The 19,133-nt window shown below is 43.2% G+C and overlaps 1 protein-coding gene across 1 annotated transcript; it reads right to left on the minus strand.

Moving 5' to 3' along the window:
• Nucleotides 1-2,169: 2,169 nt before the first annotated feature.
• Nucleotides 2,170-13,043, minus strand: CRKL (CRK like proto-oncogene, adaptor protein). Its single transcript, XM_056859838.1, has 3 exons — nucleotides 12,687-13,043; nucleotides 8,744-9,200; nucleotides 2,170-2,568 (listed from the first exon to the last, which is right to left on the minus strand). The coding sequence occupies exons 1-3, from the start codon at nucleotides 12,998-13,000 to the stop codon at nucleotides 2,434-2,436; spliced, it is 906 nt and encodes a 301-aa protein (XP_056715816.1). The 5' UTR covers nucleotides 13,001-13,043; the 3' UTR covers nucleotides 2,170-2,433.
• Between the last annotated feature and the right edge of the window lie 6,090 nt (nucleotides 13,044-19,133).

Consider the following 19,133-nt stretch of genomic DNA (forward strand, 5'->3'; position numbering starts at 1 on the left):
GTCCCAGGATGTTAATTACACAATACACAAAAAATTATTGCAGGCACATGAAATGGCACAGAGAATGCTTTCTATCCCTTTACAAAAATAGGGGCTGACCCCCCCCCAAAAGACCCCCAACCAAAACAGGATATTCCCTTTTATGTATTCCTGCCTGATTTGTAAACAATCATGATTTCTTTTAGCGCTTTAGCCAACGGCAGCAGTTCCCACTCCCCTCTTGCTTAGAGGCACCAACTGGTACAATAGGAGTGGCAAACTTTCCAAAGGTTCTTTCTTTGACAGCAGAAATTTAAGCCAGTTACCAATTTGAAACCAATCCTACATACACTTACTAGGGAGCAAGTCCCAATGAGCTCAATGGGACCTGATTCTGAGTAAACATGCTGAGGACTGCACTACAAGGCTTTTAACACCCATGTAATAATGCATAGACTGAAGAGCTCTCAGGATTACCTCTGAGACACAGCACGGGTATATGCAAAGAGCAAGGATAGCCTTAATCCCATCCTCGGTAACCCTACAAACCAGAGCAAATGCAGCATTTTTTTTAATAGTAAAATAGTGACGGAAACAGTGATGTAGGTTTTGCCAGTGATCAACTTAGTGTGCTACTCTTAAGCAGCACTAATTAGCCCCAAAGCAAGCCACTCCTGTATAGGCTTCAGAGGGATATGAAGCTCAACCTCTGAAAACCGTTGGGAGCACTTGACAACTCTGGTTTGTGATCTTGGGAATGGCTCAATACTCACTTGCATAGATGCCTCTCTTTTTTGCAATCCTAAAATGTGTTTAAGTAGAGGGTTCTGGATCAAGTATCTATACGGCAGACCTAAGGAAGCATGTTCGAAAAGCACCAGGAGCAAGTGAGCAAGATAAAAACATCCACAGGAGGGTCACACACAGTATCACCAGAGTGAGCACTAGGGCCAGCTGTGTAGCAGGATTACCTTATGGCAGACTGATTTTTAGTGCAGCTTAAATATTCATAATGCAAAGCTCAGTAGTACTATTCTGCAATAACAAGACAAATCAACAGGAACAGCTGGGAGTTCTAGTGAATAGCTGCAGAACTTTCCATTACAGAAGGCAGAGGGTCTCTACCCCTAAGGCGGGAACACTTCCTGGAGCATTGAGGCTAGTCTAATTCACAGTACGTTTGTTTGGCAGTAAAACGGCTCTCTCCTCTTTTGCTGAGAGAGCTTTCTCCAGACCAGTAGCCACAGTTTTAAGTCAATATACTAAAACATGTTTGAGACTGAATATGCTCAGTCCTGACTTCTTTGCTGAAACTGCACGCCATCAGCGCCTTTCGTCCTCAAATTAAGGCACTTTAACACTGAGTTGAACCTGGGGCTCCTCAAGTCCAAAATCCTTAGAAAATTTAAAAATGAGCATTTAGGGAGTCAGTTCCTCAACTGCCAATTCAACATTCTGCATGTTCCATTCCTGGTTACAATTGTTTAAAACCTAAAGCAGAGAAGCTAGAGTTTGGTTAACACAGCAGGGCATAGAAGAGTTAAAATGTCTAAATGATACCTTTTGATTTACATCTGTATTTGCTATTAGTGATTATCAATGCTTGGTAAGGAGTTTTGTTTTTGTTTTTAAAGAGGCAGAAAGTGCCATTTCACCCAAGCTTGTGTGTACGGTGTAAGAACTAATGTGTTCTAAAATTTTGTTTAAAAGTCTAGGGACCATTTGAAAAGTTATTAAAAAAATTATCCTCAATGATTTTGCAAACAATCCCTAGATGCAGGTCTAAATGCTGGATTTTACGCAGGGATGTGACAAACTGACATGTCTGTTGTCACATTTATAAATAAAAGCCTCTACTGTGATGCAATACTTTTAAAAGATGCTTTGCTGTCATCCCAAAGTTGTTTCTAGGTCAATGACAAACTCACAAAAAAGTGTCTTGCTAACACAAACTCCAATTGTTATAGCCTAGAGATTATTATTCCAAACGCACTGCTGCTTTGACAATTCATTCTCTCTCAAATCAAGTCTTTCTTCCTCCAGAGGGGAAAATAAAATTGCATTCTTGTCGTCGTTGCTCCGTGTTGGTAGAGATGCTCAGAATTCTCCTTCAGAGCAGAATGCTGTCTGTGAATGCCTCAGCCGCAAATGCTGATGTTTTTCCCCAGCTGCTCCGCTGGGGGTGGGGGCACCATCTATCTTCTGCAGCTTAAGGTCCAAAATCCTTTTAGGAGTGACTAAATTTTGAATGATGCAACTGTCCATGTGAGCACCAACAAGCAACTTCAGTTGTATGCATCCCAAACAAACGACAGGGCCGTCAAATCATTACAACCGGGAAATAAGCAACTGGCTATGCTTACCACACACCATTAACAGTCATCATCCCACTTCAAACGATGCTCGTGATAGCCAGGAAAATGAAGCAGCAATACAGAAACAGGCCAATGCAAATCACTCATTTTCATCTGGATTCTGAGGGTCAATTATTTTGACATGTGTGAAAGGGAAGAGACCTTTCCGACCGTTGACTTCACCTTCCCACTGACCATTTATATTCATCCTTGTGACCTTCACAATATCACCTACCTGCAAAATTAAAGAAAAAAAATCTGAAAAGAAATTATTTCAAAAACATTATTATTTCAACTGAAGGAAAAGGCTTGGGATTATTGAATTAATATAGAAAAGAAATTTAGTTAGCAAGGACCTTTAGATTTTCCCATGGACCTGTATGTAGAGATGTGAAGGCCTGGAAAAGTTAGGGGGAGAAAGTTGTGTCTTATCCCGCCCCCCCCCCCACCTTTACCATTTTGCCAGTGGAAAAACTGCAATATTTTAGGGAACACTGAAAAAACTCCTATGAAATATTTTCTGTTTTGGAATGAGTGATATGAATCTGAAGACAATGTTTTTCTCACTGAAAATACACAGCATGAAAAAGTCTGAGAATTTCCCCCCGTTTTTCTAAAGGAATCTTTTGTTTTGGAATGAGTGAAATACCTTGTTAAGACGAGGTTTTTTACTCAAAATGTATAGTAAGGAATATTTCACGTAAGATGGTCTACAGCATTAGATAATGATAATACCTATGTATACCAGAGTCACATCCAACATATTTTTGTTTAAATGTAAATAATGTCAGCAACAATTAATATCCCATTAGGTATTTATTAGCAATGCACTACTAAGAGTCTAGTGTTTTCAATGCATAGATCAGGGGTACCCAACTTTTCCAAGCCTGCAGGCCCCTTTGAAAGTCTGAGAGTGGTGGGCGCCACCCCAAAAGGGATGCCACGGGAGGCAGAGCCAAACCTCTAGTGCCTCTCTCCCCACACTGCAAAAAAATCCCATGGCAACCATGCCTAACACAGGAAGATGTCTTATTCAGACTGAAAGGCACTGATCTGCCAAACCTGGTTATTATAGGTACTTTGATTGGCAGCATGGTCCAGCCTGAGGGTCCCCAACCTTTTTGAGCCTGCAGCCACCTTTGGAATTCCAACATAGGATGGTGAGTACAACCACAAAATGACTGCCAAAGGAGGCAAAGCCAACCACAAAATGTCAGGAAGTGAGGCTGTGCAATAAGTCTTCCACACTTCAGGCAGAAGCTCCGTTTAACAAGATGCCTTTTAAAATGAACATGATATTTAAAGTATTTTCTTGCTTACATACAAAATAAGTACACATCTCAAGCTAGTTAAGAAACCCTCACCTGGCAGTATATGTCTTTGTTTTGCAGGCATCTAACCTGGCAATCTGATTTACATGAGCTGGTCAAAAGAGCCATCTGGCACCTCCTATATTCTAAAACACTTGGCGGGCACCAGGAAAGATGCTGTGTAAAAGAAGCTCATGGCAACAGTCAGTAGGGTCACAAATTCCCCTCCATCATTCTTCTCTGCCTCATTTCATTCTACAAGGAACACATGAAACAACCTTAAGCTGAGTAAGACCACTGGTCTACCTAGGTCAGAACTGTCTCTGCTCTGACTGATGAATGTTCTTGGTGACAATTCTATTGAGTGACATTCATGTTATTTAAATTTCTCTCAGGCTTCCCATATTAGTAAGCCCTTTGATGGGGGTAGACTGTTTTAAAAAACCTTTTCCTGTAAAAAATTTTTTTATAAAAGGTTGTTTCTTAAAGAAAAGGGGAATAAACAAGATTAAGGCAAGCCCAGGTAAGATTACCAGTCCTCTTTAACCTTCAATGGCTATTATTAAATCTGTTGAAAATCTGTTGTAATGAATGAGGGAAGCTAGCAACAAGTCTTGCCTTACAATGGCTCCATCCACTTTTTGAAAAGGTTGGAAAACACTAGGAGAAGCCTCCTACTTAGAAAAAAAATGGTTCCACAGCCATGTCATTTATGAGGACATCTGGCTAATAATGGAAAACTAGAAAAGCACATTTTCCCCCTGGAGGAAGTCTAACCCAAAGAACAATCAAGACTATCCCTTTAAGAATATACACAATGCTTCCATTTTTGAGGTCATATTTAGAATGGACTATGCTCTGTTGTAAGTCTTGGAACTATACACATTTAGAGCATGAAAGTAATGCGACTAGAAGACCTGGCAGTTGTTGCATCACATGGCATTGTTGAGAAGCATGTTCTGCAGACCATCAAGTTTCCCAACAATAACCACCATCTATCCAAGGAGCCCTGTGGTGCAGAGTGGTAAGCTGCAGAACTGCATTCCAAGCCCTCTCACAACCTGAGTTCGATCCCGACGGAAGTTGGTTTCAGGTAGCCGGCTCAAGGTTGACTCAGCCTTCCATCCTTCCGAGGTCAGTAAAATTACCCAGCTTACTGGGGGTAAAGGGAAGATGACTGGGGAAGGCATTGGCAAACCACCCCATAAATAAAGCCTGCCTAGGAAACGTCGGGATGTGACGTCACCCCATGGGTCAGGAATGACCCGGTGCTTGCACAGGGGACCTTTACCTTTCCAATTCACAGAATGGCACAACTATGCTTAGAGAGCTGCCTGAGTACTTACTGCCTGCAGCCATTATTTCAGGATTTCCCCCCCTCCAGTGGCCATGATCCTGAGGTAAGAACTCCAGATGTACAATAATCTAGACATTAAACACATTGATGTTTTCAGCCAGCCCTGTGCAGAATGTCTGCCTAAAAACTGGCTGCTGCTAGTCATTGGCCTACACAAACAGTAGAATGAGATGGCAGGGTGATGAGGAGGTAGAAGGGATTGCAATTGGAATATATGTGGGGGAATGACATCTTTACTTCTCCTGCATGCAAAAAAGAATTCCCTGCAAGTAGAAAACTAGCATGGCAGGGACGAGTGGGCTGGGACAGTGTGCTCTCCACAATGTGCTATTTTACTCCCAAACACTTTTTTAACGTGGAGAAGATTTTAAAAAGTAGTGCAGTCCACTACTAGACCAGACTTCGGTAAAAAGCAACATGACGTGGCAACAGATTAACTTGGATCTTTGCACTAACAACTAGCAATGGCAATCTTGAGAAACTGCCCTCAAAGAGTAGCCTTGCGATGCATCTCCATATCTGTGGAATATCTACAGAAGTTTCTTCAACAATTTCCTCTAAAAGGAGCACAAAGGAGAGTGGAAAGCTCAGAAGTCAAAGTACAACAGCCTTCTTATCAGGACCTACTGCCATTCTGCCCAAGCCAATAAACCAGTCTTGCTAAAATGGTAAAGTTGCCTCTTTGATGTGTAACACTTTGACAAAGTACTCTGTTTTGGAAGAACAGCTTACTTTTAATTGGAAATGGTTCAATGACCTTTCAGATACTCAACTTATTAAAGTAAGCTAGATCCCATGTGAGTGTTTTAGGAAGAGATTTGTAATGAGTTATTTCAATGTCAAGGCAAATTAAGAAAATTTAAACCAGGTGTGGGGGAAGGGAGAAGAGAAAATCCAACTTTGGTGTATTTGAGATGACAAGACATCAATGAAAGAGACTGAATACCTTTGCTAGCATTTATGATGTAGAGAGGACAATGCAGAATCTTGGTGTTCACTCAGCAAGTCCCCACCCTAATGATAAAAGATTTGGCACATGTGGGGCAATCTGCCCTTTTCATCATGTGCCACAAAGATGGGAGAGTCCTGGAAGGCAGAACTCCTGGGAAAGGCCAGCCACTAGGCTACATGCACACATCATGCCATTCTCCTGGAAGAGTGCTTAGTGCACGCACCATTTTCTCTTAAGCAGAGCTTGCTTGTTCACTGACAAGCCTCGACCGCTCAGTCCAAGCTGCCCATGCTACAATTCTCAGCTACAGCCATAAACCAACAAGCCCTACTTAAACTAACAGAAGCTGTACAAGAAAATGATTGCTCTCCATAACAGTTCCTATTTATTTTAATGTGGCTTGTGAAGGAGAACATCACGAGGGATTGTGGCCCAAAGAACCAGTTTGTTTTCAGAACTCCATTGAGGCTTTGCAGTTCATAGTAATAGGAAACAGAACATGTGACAAAAACATTCTTGACACAACTGAGCCCAAGGGTAGCAAAATATTACTGACTGCAGCTCTTCAAGCTATCTATTTAAATACTTTGCTCTTAATGGTCTATAGATCATAGTTAAACAGGAACAAAGTTGCTTTAGATGGCATTAAATATAAATAAGCGAAAAGGAACCACTTAAAGGGTACCAGCCTCATTTGTCTTTAAGCCTGAGGTTTCTGGCAGCAGAATATGGGAGAAAAGCACTAGAAAAACAGTTGCATATCTAGCATACTAGAAAAATAAACCTAAAATTACATTAATTTTGAATTCATAATTTGGAAAAACAATTATCCAAAAGAATCCACAAAAGGAGCTACAGATGAGCAAAAATGACATCAGGCAAATAGTTACTTAGCATGACCTAGCCACCTCTCTGGTATCCTCCAAAATACACTTCTGCAATGCATTTTACATGGGCTGCCTTTGAAAAGTCATCAGAAACTTCAACTAGTCCATATTGTTTAGCATTAACCACTAGGATCTAGTTGCACTGGTATTCAATTTATTTCTGGAAACAATTCAAAGTGCTGGCTTTAAACTTTAATGCCTTAATAAATGGTTTTGAACTAGGATACTTAAGGACAGCCCTTTCTAAAAGTAATGTAACTGGACACAGATTGTGTGGAGAGGTCCTGCTTCGTGTGCCTTGTTGGCTGGAGGCTTGACAGCACCAGGATGTGACGGGGTCTTTTTGGTGGTAGCACCAATTACACAGAATAGCTTCTGTCATGAAATCTTACTGGTACCTTCCTGTACAGATTTCAGGAAAGGCTGCTAAAACCAATTTGTCATGTTAAGCTTTGGTCTTAATTTAAAGTTGTACTTTTAAAAATGCTTTTTAAAATTCCTAGTGTTAAAATTATTTTTTCAATTTTATTTTGGACAGTATTATATACTGTATGACAGTTTTATGTTGTTGCAAGTAGCCTTGATGTTGCTGTTCACTGAAAGGATACTCTGTTTTAACAAAACAAAGTAACCAACAGTACAGGAATCTCTAACTACTTGGCTTCTTCCCTAAAGAAAGCAATTACAAGACAATCTGATGTTTGACAGAAGTAACCTAGCCCTCTTTTGTACAACTGTGTCAAGAAGTGCTACGTATGGGCACATTCTGCTCTACTTACAAGCTTACACTTAATTGTTTTCCTTGCAATCTAATTGCTCTAAGCCCCGGAGAAATTTTGACGTCTTTCATATAATTAAGGTAAAAGGTTTACTGCTTCATCAAAAATAAAATTAAAAAAATTGCAATTTACACTCTCTTCCAAAAAAAGTGTTTCTTTGACCATGCATACAAGGTCCAGGCATAGTAAAAACTGTCAACTATGTTCTCATAATGCGAACAAAGGAACTTCTGAAGATCTGCAGGTTACATTTCTACTTCCACGTTAAGAAATTCCTGAACATGGATAATTAATTCACCAATTTTCAACTATTAACTTCATTTATATTGTATTTATTCAAAAACAAGATGGTATTTTTTAACTTTTCAGCAGCTTTTAAAGAAAGGGGAGTCATGTTAAATTCAGACACACATTTACACAAATACTATCCGCGTGCAGAGAGAGGCAAGAGGGCGTGCAGCTTGACTGAACAGACATGATGTGTGCTGCCGGTGCACTCTTTTCCTTAATGCCTTCTGGCCAAGCATCTAGCTTGCCCTATGAGAATATTTTTTAAAAACATGCAATAAATTTCTGAAGAAATTTAACCAATCCAACTGTCACCTTACCCATCACCCTAAACATGTGGCCACAACGTGAGCTTCTTAACTGTATTCCCACTCCCATTTAAGTATCAAACTCAATCACAATACAGGCAGCACAGAAATGTTACTGTGTAGCCCAATGCAAATGGAAGAGACAGATATATGAAGACTGCTGGCCTACTGGGTTTAAGGTTGATATAAGACACCTAGCCCTCAGTACCTTGTCAAGAAATATACATTTAGAGGCAACTGCTGTAGAGAAAACACAGCCTTTGGACAGCTGTGAGAACTGGCTGTATTTAGCATGATAATTTATTTGGACTGTGTGTTTACAGAATGCTATTTTAATTTCATTTGGCCTCGTTCCCCCATACTAGGGGATATGTGAATAAAATTAAATTATGTTCAGGTTGGTATTTACAGGCCCACTAAAATCAGAGAATAAACAGAGAAATTGTTGGGGGGAGATAAATGAATTGTCGCCATTTACAGCTGCATTAAACAGCCTCAATAAAAAGCCAGCTCAATAAAAAAAACTTACCTCTAATGCCAAGGCAGTCTTGTCATAAGCACATGGAACTCTCTTCTGAATCGCTTTGGCATAGACTGGTCCATTCTGTGTCGATGGAAGTGGGTTGATCACTGCCCCAGGAGCGCTAGATACATTGGGAAGAGGATTTGTGGTCTGAGGCTGAGCATAAGCATGGGCAGGTTCAGGAATCCCATAGCTGTTGGAATTCCTGTTCCCATGCGGGGAGGATCTCACAAACTTCTCAACATAAGGAACAGGGATCATCCCAGCACGGCCATCTTTGTTTCGAGCACTCCACCACTGTTCTTCAGGCTTGTCTACAATGACCAGTATCTCCCCCTTTTTAAATGGCAAATCCTCTGCATCATTACCAGGGAAGTCATAAAGAGTCCGAACATATTCCATATTCTCCTCTGCAGAAGGCACAGTGGGGGCTGATCCAGATCCCATTAGTGGAGCTGGATACCTGAAGAAGACATAGAGTGTTAGCACAACATATTTAATCTTTCAAATGAACTTTGAAAAATGTTTTGGAAATTTCTTGGTGTCATCTCCTCCTCTTGTATCTAAGTCAATTTGTTTGTTGCCAATATTACAATAACTTCCTAGGAATCACATTTAATACACAACACTTTAAAATGCCACAGTACCCAGAACACAAAAGAACTTTGGATATTACAATATTTTGGGGTCAGCTGTTTAAAGATTTTTTAGATCTTTCAGAAGATTACCTGATGAGTTGAAATATACAAACTCTGAAATGCAGAGTAGTCCTTATCCCTTTCACCCCTTGTAAGTTTGCACCAAATACAAAGTCCAGTTTTGCCCTTGAAGTCTATAAAACATTTTCCATGGAAAAGACACAGAGTGAATCTGAGTAGCATCCTGATTCACAGCAGACATTCCAGAGCTGAAGGACTCAGTTCAGAATGCATTTTAATCCACTAGGTTGATCTTCCACTCTTATGTTATATTCTCCAGTTACCTGAGCTCTGCGTTGCTTTCAGTTGTCATATTAGGAATATTTATGACTCCACCAAACAGCAGGGATGTTAATGTTCCATCTTGGAAAGAAACATCTGGCCTTATAACTACCAGCCCTCACTTTTGGAAAGTCTGGGGCACTTGTTTCTCAGAAACAAGTTTCACTTTGGTCAATGGCTTTTGCTTCCAAATAACCATTCACAGTACACAATCTTCAGTAGTCCCAGGACATACTGTGGCTGATCTAAAAGTCACCAGTCTTCAGCAAAGAGAACTTCAAAAGGAGATCCAAGCATGAAGCTGCTGAATTAAAATGCACTGTTTTGACATTTTCACAAGTCTCAACAAGGACCTGAAATTAATCAGCCATGACAAGTGTTAACCTGCTCAGCAAAACTAGGAATATTATGTTATCACCAATTACTGTAAATGTTCTCTGTACTTCTCTTGATTACACTGGAATTTTCCAAATTATGTCTGCGCTGTACAGCCTGCATTTCATGACCCTTAGACCTTGCTGTTTACAACTTTTCCCCTTCACTGCCTCATTATGTCAGTCATGTGAGCATCTACCACCTACATCTGATGAAGTAGGCTGTAGTGAATGAAAGTTTATGTTAGGACAAAAAATTGCTAGTCTTTAGGGTGCCACAAGAATTCTCCTTATTAAGCCTTTCAAGTAAATGATCTCGCCTAGGTCCTTGCATGTGCAGAAAGCTAAACACAGATACATCACCCGTACCTGCTACATCTCTGCCATATCCCTTGTTCACCTCCCTGCCTGTAAATATCCTAACAGACAGATGTTTATGAGCAGGTGGCACCTGTGATCAGACAGATGTCATTGCCTTCAATTATGTATTGCTGATTACAACTAAAAATAATGCCATGGTATGCCATTTTGGAGGAATTAAGCACATTTGAGAGGCATAGGTGACATGTGGTTTCTGAAAACATTATGAAAACAAAACTAGACTGCCTTTCTACTTAAGTGCCCACAAGCAGTTTATAAGGCTAGTGTGCAACAAAGACACACTGGAGACCCTGTACACTGACTAACTAGTACCCAAGACATAAAAGCATGCAAGGATTTTATCTGATAACAGGAAAAAGGGTATACAAACATCTGGATTTCTGAGATAGGCATAAGGCTGCACATACTGAAGACATGCTTTCCATGATGGTGTGTGCAGAAAAAAGAAAGGCTGTGTAGGAACACTAATGTTATGCACACAGTGCAGATAAACTGAAGCCTTAAAGATGCAGGCATCCTGCTTTAGGAAGTTTGAAAAGTTTCTAAATAGGTTTTATCAGTCTTATGCCCGGAAGTAATATTAAATATGTGGGTATATGCAACTCCAGACACAGGACTGATAAAACTTATTTACCGCACTGACTTGTATAGTGGTATCAGCTATAAACGCAAGAGCCTTTCAGGTGAGTACACAGCTACATGTATGTCCATGGACACGTTTTCACACACCTAGAGTGAGATTTTTAGAATTGTATATGTGATTTTGGGGAAGGGGAAACAAACTCTCCTAACCCATGAACATCAACAAGGACTGTCAGTTACAAAAATAATTTGGATATTTAAAATACCTGTACCCCTATAGACTTATCAGCAAGGTGGAATAACAGTAAGTGCACAATGCAATAACTACAAGGGGTCATGCATTTGCATTCCAAATGCATGCTTCTTAAGAGCGCACAAAGGCGAGAAAGGTGATAATGCTCTAGCTAGCTCTTTACTTCCATTTAGATAATTCACTGTGGGTAGCCGTGTTAGTCTGTCTGCAGTAGTAGAAAAGGGCAGGAGTCCATACCCTACCAGAAAATATTTTTGTTAGTCTTTAAGGTGCTACTTCCATTTATACACACCATTTTTTCAGTGACCCAGGGGGTGGGTTGTGCATTCTTCAATTAGTACATTTAACAATAGCTTGTCATACACAATTGCTGATTCTATGATTTTAGGCAGATTGTGAGGGGGGCACCTTGGCCATCTTCTGGGCATGGAGTATGGGTCACTGGGGGTGTGGGGGAGGTGTGGGGGGAGGTAATTGTGAATTTCCTGCATTGTGCAGGGGGTTGGACTCGATGACCCTGGTGGTCCCTTCCAACTCTGTGATTCGAAGGTCCACCAACAGCTGTAGTGCAGTCCTGGCCGTGCTAACCTGATCTAAGGCAGCACAGAGAGGAGGTTTGAGGGTCACCGGGGACTTCCCGCTGATGTTGCCACAGTTGACCAGGAAGGCAAACGCCACAGGCTAAAAAGGGGGCGGGCAGCCATGCCCAGGCTAGCCTGATCTCGTCAGGTCTCAGAAGCTAAGCAGGGTCAGCCCTGGTTAGTATTTGGAGGGGAGACCACCAAGGAAGTCCAGGGTTGCTGTGCAGAGGAAGGCACTGGCAAACCACCTCTGTTAGTCTCTTGCCATGAAAACCCCAAAAAGGGGTCGCCATAAGTCGGCTGCGACTTGACGGCACTTTACACACACACAGCCATGCTCTGGGCCAACAGTCACCGGGGAGTTCCCGCTTAGTTGCCACAGGTGACCAGGAAGGCAGACTCCACAGGCTAAGTAGAAAAGGGCAAGAGTCCAGGAGCACCTTAAAGACTAACAAAAATATTTTCTGGTAGGGTATGAGCTTTCGTGAGCCACAGCCCACTTCTTCAGGAGCTGTGGCTCACGAAAGCTCCTACCCTACCAGAAAATATTCTTGTTAGTCTTTAAGGTGCTCCTGGACTCTTGCCCTTTTCTACTACTGCAGACAGACTAACACGGCGACCCACTGTGAATTATCCACAGGCTAAAAAAGGGGTGGGCAGCCATGCTCTGGGCCAAGGGTCTAAGAGGTGACGCCGGCCCAAGGAGGAAGCGAAGAAGGAGCAACCCTCCAAGGGGAAGCGGAAGTGCCTGGCGGCCATGGCGGGGGGGGGGGAGAGAGGGAGGACGGCGAGCCTGACCTGGGCGCGGGCTCGATGAGGGTGGTGGTGTCCAGGTAGTGGATCTTGTAGAACTCGAGGAGCGCCGGCAGGTGCTCGAACTCCTGGTCGCCGATCTTGAAGCGCCGCCCGGGCAGCGAGTTGATGATGTAGTGCGAGACGCGCGAGTTCTCCGACACCGACAGCACGTAGTCGCCCGGGCAGGTGGACGAGTCGCGCACCAGGAAGGTGCCGTGGCGCTGGCCCTGCAGCCGCGACTGCGCCTCCGCCCTCGACAGCGGGCCCGCGTACCAGGCCGAGCGGTCCGACGCGTCGAAGCGGGCGGCCGACGACATGGCGGGGCGCGGGCCTCGGGACGGGTGGCGGGCGGCCTGGGGGCTTCCCCTCAGCGGCGGCGCATCTCCTCACGCTCCCCTCCTCGGACGACGGCTACAGGCCCGCTCTGGCCCGCCTCGGGGTTCAAGGGACGCCGACTGCTCCCGCCGCCCCGCTTGCCGAACCCCCAGCGCCAAAATGGCGGCCTGGGCGAGCTCGGAGGGAAGGAAGGGACCGCCGAAGCCACGCCCGCCGCGCAGGCGCACAGCGAAAACAGCTTCAGCGCCCGCCGTGCGCGGGTGACTAGTAGGCGGGGCGACGCTGGGAACCTTCGAGCTAGGCGTGCTAGAGCGGTGGACGCTGGGCCAGTTTCCGCTTTGCGTGTCTATTTTTTTTAAATTTTCTTATTAAGTCACAATATTGTCACCTTCAGAGTTACATAAAATAAAACAATTTCAAACTATTCAACCTAATCGGTATTGATTTTTTTTCTGACTTCTCTCCCCTCAAATTAATATCTATAGAATCCCCTCTGTATTTGTTCTCTAATTCATTATGTCATTCATCGTATCACTTCTATAAACTACATATCATCCTATATGCTATAATTATTGAGTACTTCATCCTGTCAACATTAATCAATTGAATTAGATTAAGTCATAGCCTTTAATATTTCCCATATTTAATTCATTTTAACAATATGTTATCCATGCCTCCCATTCTCTCAATTCTTCATTGTCTTTTCGATTTACTAAAGCCGTAAGTTAAGCGTCCGCCGAGCGCGGGTGACTAGTAGGCGGGGCGGCGCTGGGAATCTTCGAGCTGGGTGTGCTAGAGCGGTGGAAGCCGGGCCAGTTTCCGCTTTGCGTGTCTCGAGGGAGGGGTGTCGCCAGTGAGCGCCGCCTCGAGTAACCCGGGCTGCCCTGTGGGCAACAGCTTCGAACCCGCAGCGCTCTGGAAGTCCCGCCTCCGCTCCCAGGGAAATGCGGGCCTGAGGGGTGGGAGCAAGCGCTGCGCCTGGCGAACCGGAACCGGAGGCGGAAACGCTCCCCTTCTCTGCTCGTTCCCAACCTTTTTTTGACCAGGGACCACTAGGACTTGTTTGTTCGGTGCAGGGACCCCAAGGTTCAAAATAAAAATTCCGATAATTTGAAAATAAACTTTAATCATAACTGTTAGTCAAACATTAAGCTTAGAATAATATTTGAATATATTTATAATAGAGAACTTTTAATTGAAAATATTAATTTGTTATGGGTTTATAACTTTGTTTCGCGGACCTTAATTTAGTTATCGCGGACCCCTGGGGGTCCACGGACCCCTGGGAACGGGATGGAGCTTAAAGCTGCCTTATACTGAATCAGACCCCTGGTCCATCAAAGTCAGTATTGTCTACTCAGACCGGCAGCGGCTCTCCAGGGTCTCAGGCAGAGGCCTTTCACATCACCTGCTTGCCTAGTCCCTTTAACTGGAGATGTGGGGGATTGAACCTGGGACCTTTTGCATGCCAAGAGGCTCTACCACTGAGCCACGCCCCCTCCCCATAGCTCTCCAGGGTCTCAGGCAGAGGTCTTTCACATCACCTGCTTGCCTGGTCCCTTTAACTGGAGATGCCAGGGATTGAACCTGGGACCTTCTGCATGCCAAACAGGCTCTTCCACTGAGCCACAGCCAAGGAGGGAGGGCTGTTGGTAACTTTGTGTGCTTCCTTCTCTCAGATTTCTGCTGTATTTGAATAGTCTCAAATGTGTCCTCAGCCGAGGCCTGGCTTGTCCATTAGCAGCTCAGACCCCAAGAGAGAATAGGACTGATGGGCGAATGTGTCAGCGAGAAGTACGACGGTTGGGCCAGGAGACAGCGACCCCCTCCCCATGTGATTGGTTATAACTGGGAAATGCAGCGGTAGATCGGGCAGCTGGAGGTTTCGGATCAGCTGCTTGGTCCTCTCAGGCAGGCATCATGCGGAGGGAGATTTGGTAGATTCTTTTGAAAACCTCATCCGAATAGTATTGTTTGTATATCTAAGTTGTTTCCTGTGTAAGGAATGTTCAAATGATATTCCCTAAATCTCTGCTTGGGATAGCAACTAAGCCTGTGCTGGAATAACATAGGGATAATGCGAGTGGCAGCATCGCTGCTCTGGAATCAGGGTAGTCAATATCATTAAGACCCTCTCAGCCAACATTATTAGCTGTACAAGAGTGAGAAAGGTCTGTTCTCACCCATCTCTTTGAGCTGGTAATGGGGGGAAGGCATCCTGCTGTAGAGCAGAAACATTTCTAGCACAATTTCTGAGGGCTCATTTTTTCATAAAATTAGGCAGTGAATTGATACAACTACCATATTAAGCAAGCTTGGCTGTTTAAAAGTTGTAATTGTGTGAGAGTACATGTATGTTTTATTGATTTATAAAAGGGAAGGGGAAATAAAACCAAATACATACAATGCAATTTTTAAAAATCTTGTTCTAAATTCAGCTGGTTAGGTTTGGTTTCAATTTGATATGCTCAGCCAAGTGTCTTAATGTGTTCCCTCTCACATGAATGCAAGGTTAGTCTAATCACCAACTAATATGGAACTAAGAGCAACCGTGAAACTGAGGTGCCTCAAAGACCTCTGTTAAAGTTGATGATTGGACAGTCATGTCAAAGCTAGTATGGTGGACTGGTTGGAGCATCATACTAGGATCTGGGAGACCCAGGTTTGAACCCCCATTCTGCCATGGAAGCTTGCTGGGTGACCTTGAGTTAGTCATACCCTCTCAGACTAACTTTCTCACAAGGCTGTTGTGAGGATAGAATGGAAAGGAGAATGATATAAGCTGACTTGGGTCACTGCTAGGAATAAGGTAGGGTATAAATAAAGTTAATGTTTTATGTGTGTTAGTCTTTCAACTTTCAGTTACCTTTCCCCCCATAAATATAAACAGTATAAAGTACATTTTATAATGCCTTTAAATGTTTATTAATCTTATTCCAATAAAATTTTCAACAAACCTTGGAATTTATTTGAACATTTAAACCACACTGCATCCCCCTTAAATCAAATATTTGTTCAAGTATGTGTTTCTATTGGGGCATAAAATTAACAAAGGATACTGTAAGTTTTATTTATTAAGTTAAAACAAACATGTTAAATCAGATCACATTCAGTTTAGGGCATCGAAGTTTTCTGGGTTTTCTTTCCGATCAATGCTGGTATACAGTTGACTCTTCTGCTCAAGCATCCCTCTTTTGAGTATTGCTGTTTGTTTTCTTTCACTTTCTTCTTTCTCTTTAATGGATCTCAAGAGAGTTTTCTTTCTCTTTAATGGATCTCTTATCAACTCTGCCTCCCTGTACCTAGGCACAGACACAAATGGGTCTTAACTCCTGTTAAGAGTTTCTTTGCCCTCCCTGGTGTCCCAGGTGGTGGGACTTAAATCCATTCAGAATGAACTCTTGTCCATAAGAGGAAGACAATGTAGCCAATGCAGTCCCACTTTCTGATCCTGCTGAGATAGAGCAAGCTCACCAGTTATTATATGAAGTTCCTTCCATTTTACCATAGCTCGTTGGCACTGAGAAATTGCACCCTTAGAATCAGCCAAGGATGGATGCTGGTGAGAAGACAACAGTTTGGGAAAGACACGCATGGTTTATACTGACTCACCACCTCATTGCACTGTTGCACAGAACAGTGTGCCACTACTGTCTGTACTAACTCACCAGGTACTAAATTCAACTGGCTTCTCAGAGGGATGTAATTGACATTTTAAGTAACCACACATTAGAAAAGATACAAGTGATTTAAGAAAAACATTCCTCATTGACACACTCTTGCTTTACATGACCTATTTGCAACACCTTCCTTTAAAAACCAACCTGGTATATTTCTCAGTGGGACTTTGCTGTTACTTTATCATGATCAATTTTTCTGGTGTCTAGAAGTCTCTGAAACAAGGCTAGCCAAGACACTTTGGAGGGTGAAGTGGAAAAACTAAAAGCACCTCTTTCCACCCTAGCTACTAACATCTCCCCAACGCCCATTAAAATGAACAGGAGCTGTTCTGGAACAGTACCACACCCTTCCGCAGCTCGTGCTCATTTCAATGGGGCTTGTATAAAACAGCTCCCTGCTGAATTATGCCTTCTGCTGCAAAGCTGCCAACTCCTATTCTACTGCCCTCCACGGTACCTAAAATGTAACACTGGATGTGGCTGCCTTGCTGTCAGGTCACCTACCTAACATCCCAACAAGGTTGTGATCCATGGGTCCAGTCTGGTGCTTGGGCCAGCCACCCCAGCTCGTTCACGTCGAATAAAACCTTGTTGCAAAACAGGTGTGTTACTCTGGGAATTTTAATAGAACACAATGGAAGAAACCCAAGCAGTAAAAGGCTGTAGGTTTGTTAGAAACTAATGGGTGCTCAGCTGTTATAGTTGAAGTTTTTTTCAGAACTGGTTCCTGGTAGGAAGTTGCTCAGCTCAACCACAGATATTTTAAAGCTGATATACTTCATGGATATCAGCCATCTTGTGTTTATGTTCAGCAAACATTTACCCTGTCAGCTATTAGGGCATTCTGCCCAGGAACCTCTCTTCAGATGCAAGTGGATTAATGTTGTTGATATTTGTCAATTCTCTGTACTACTCTTTGATCCTTTGCATTAAATATGCACTGAGCCCAGAGGAGTAATTCCACACTTTTCTTAATCAGCATACCTACCTATGATGGGCAGATATGAAGTTTTTTGAGATGTCTGTCCATACAAGATATATTGTGGGAAGGTCATCTTTTTAACATGGTGTTGATATTCTTCGAATGAAACCATGAAGAGCTCTAACAAGGTGAGGGCAACAGCTGCTGCATTCTGGGGTACAGTAGAGCTTCAGCAGGCCTCTGGAGGGTAGCATACACACTTTCTAAATAAGGAAGATTTGCTGGTGGTGACATACCCAAAGCAGTATTTGTCAAGTTTAAAAAAATCAACAACTTTGGCATCCTGTATTTATTTTGACTGAACTGAAGAGAAGAAAACCAAAAGGGAGCTTCAAAACCACTGTTTGGCTTGAGAAAGGATGGGGGAGGAGCAGATTATTAGGGCCTTCAACTTCTTTCCGCGTTTCTCTTTGGGATATGCCCCTCTATATTCAGGTGCATTCTATCTGTTCTCACCGCCATTGCCATAATCTATATTATGTCAGCATGGTGTAGTGGTTAAGAGCGGTGGTTTGGGGCAGTGGACTCTGAACTGGAGAACCGGGTTTGATTCCCCACTCCTCCACATGAGCGGTGGCTGCTAATCTGGTGAACCGGGTTGGTTTCCCCACTCCACATGAAGCCAGCTGGATGACCTTGGGCTAGTCACAGCTCTCTGAGCTCTCTCAGCCCCAACTACCTCACAGGGTGTCTGTTGAGGGGAGGGGAAGGGAAGATGATTGTAAGCCGTTTTGATTCCTCCTTCAGTGGTAGAGAAAGTTGGCATATAAAAACAATCTTCTACTATATACTAGTAGCAAAGTTGGCCAAATCTGAGGATACTTAAATTGGTGATTAGAGCTGTAAATAGGCAAAGACAAACCTGAAAAGGGTTCCAGGCTTACAGAAAAATCTTTTAAAAATACATTGCATATAAATGCCATAAACCCACCCTCCAAAGCAGCCATTTCCTACAGAAGGGCTAGGGTTGCCAGCCCCGCATGGGGGCTGGAGAGCACTCAGAATTATATCTATTTTCAAAATGACAGAGATCAGCTCCTCAGGAGAGTCTATGGCATTATACCCTGCTGAGGTCACTTTCCTCCCAAAACCTCGCCTCCCAAGTTTCCATCCTCAAATCTCCAGGAATTTCCCAACCTAGAGCCGACAACCCTAACTGGGGGAACTGGCCGCTGTAGCTGGGAGATCCATTGTGACTCTCCAGGAGCTCTCCAGGCCCCACATCGAATTTAGCAACCCTAGAAGGAGAGAAGGATGCAGGAAAAAGGGAGAGGCTATGGGGGCTTTCAGGAAAAGGAAAGAGGAAATAGTGGGGGTGGGGAAAATGAGATTGCTCCTGCAAGTCCTTGCGCATTGCCCACTTTTTGAGTCTATTAGACACAACTTGTTTTTTTTTCTGGCTTTGGCTTATCTGTCTGACATCTACAGGAAGAAATGTTATAAACATCCTCT

This window comes from Euleptes europaea, chromosome 13 (assembly GCF_029931775.1).
Source record: "Euleptes europaea isolate rEulEur1 chromosome 13, rEulEur1.hap1, whole genome shotgun sequence".
Lineage (NCBI taxonomy): Eukaryota > Metazoa > Chordata > Lepidosauria > Squamata > Sphaerodactylidae > Euleptes > Euleptes europaea.

Excerpts from the sequence above, each read along its gene's own strand:
- CRKL (XM_056859838.1), bottom strand. The coding sequence starts at position 13,000 with ATGTCGTCGGCCGCCCGCTTCGACGCGTCGGACCGCTCGGCCTGGTAC. Across the intron at positions 9,201-12,686 it reads CTCATCGAGCCCGCGCCCAG|GTATCCAGCTCCACTAATGG; the intron begins GTCAGGCTCGCC and ends TGTCTTCTTCAG. Across the intron at positions 2,569-8,743 it reads AGACTGCCTTGGCATTAGAG|GTAGGTGATATTGTGAAGGT; the intron begins GTAAGTTTTTTT and ends TTAATTTTGCAG.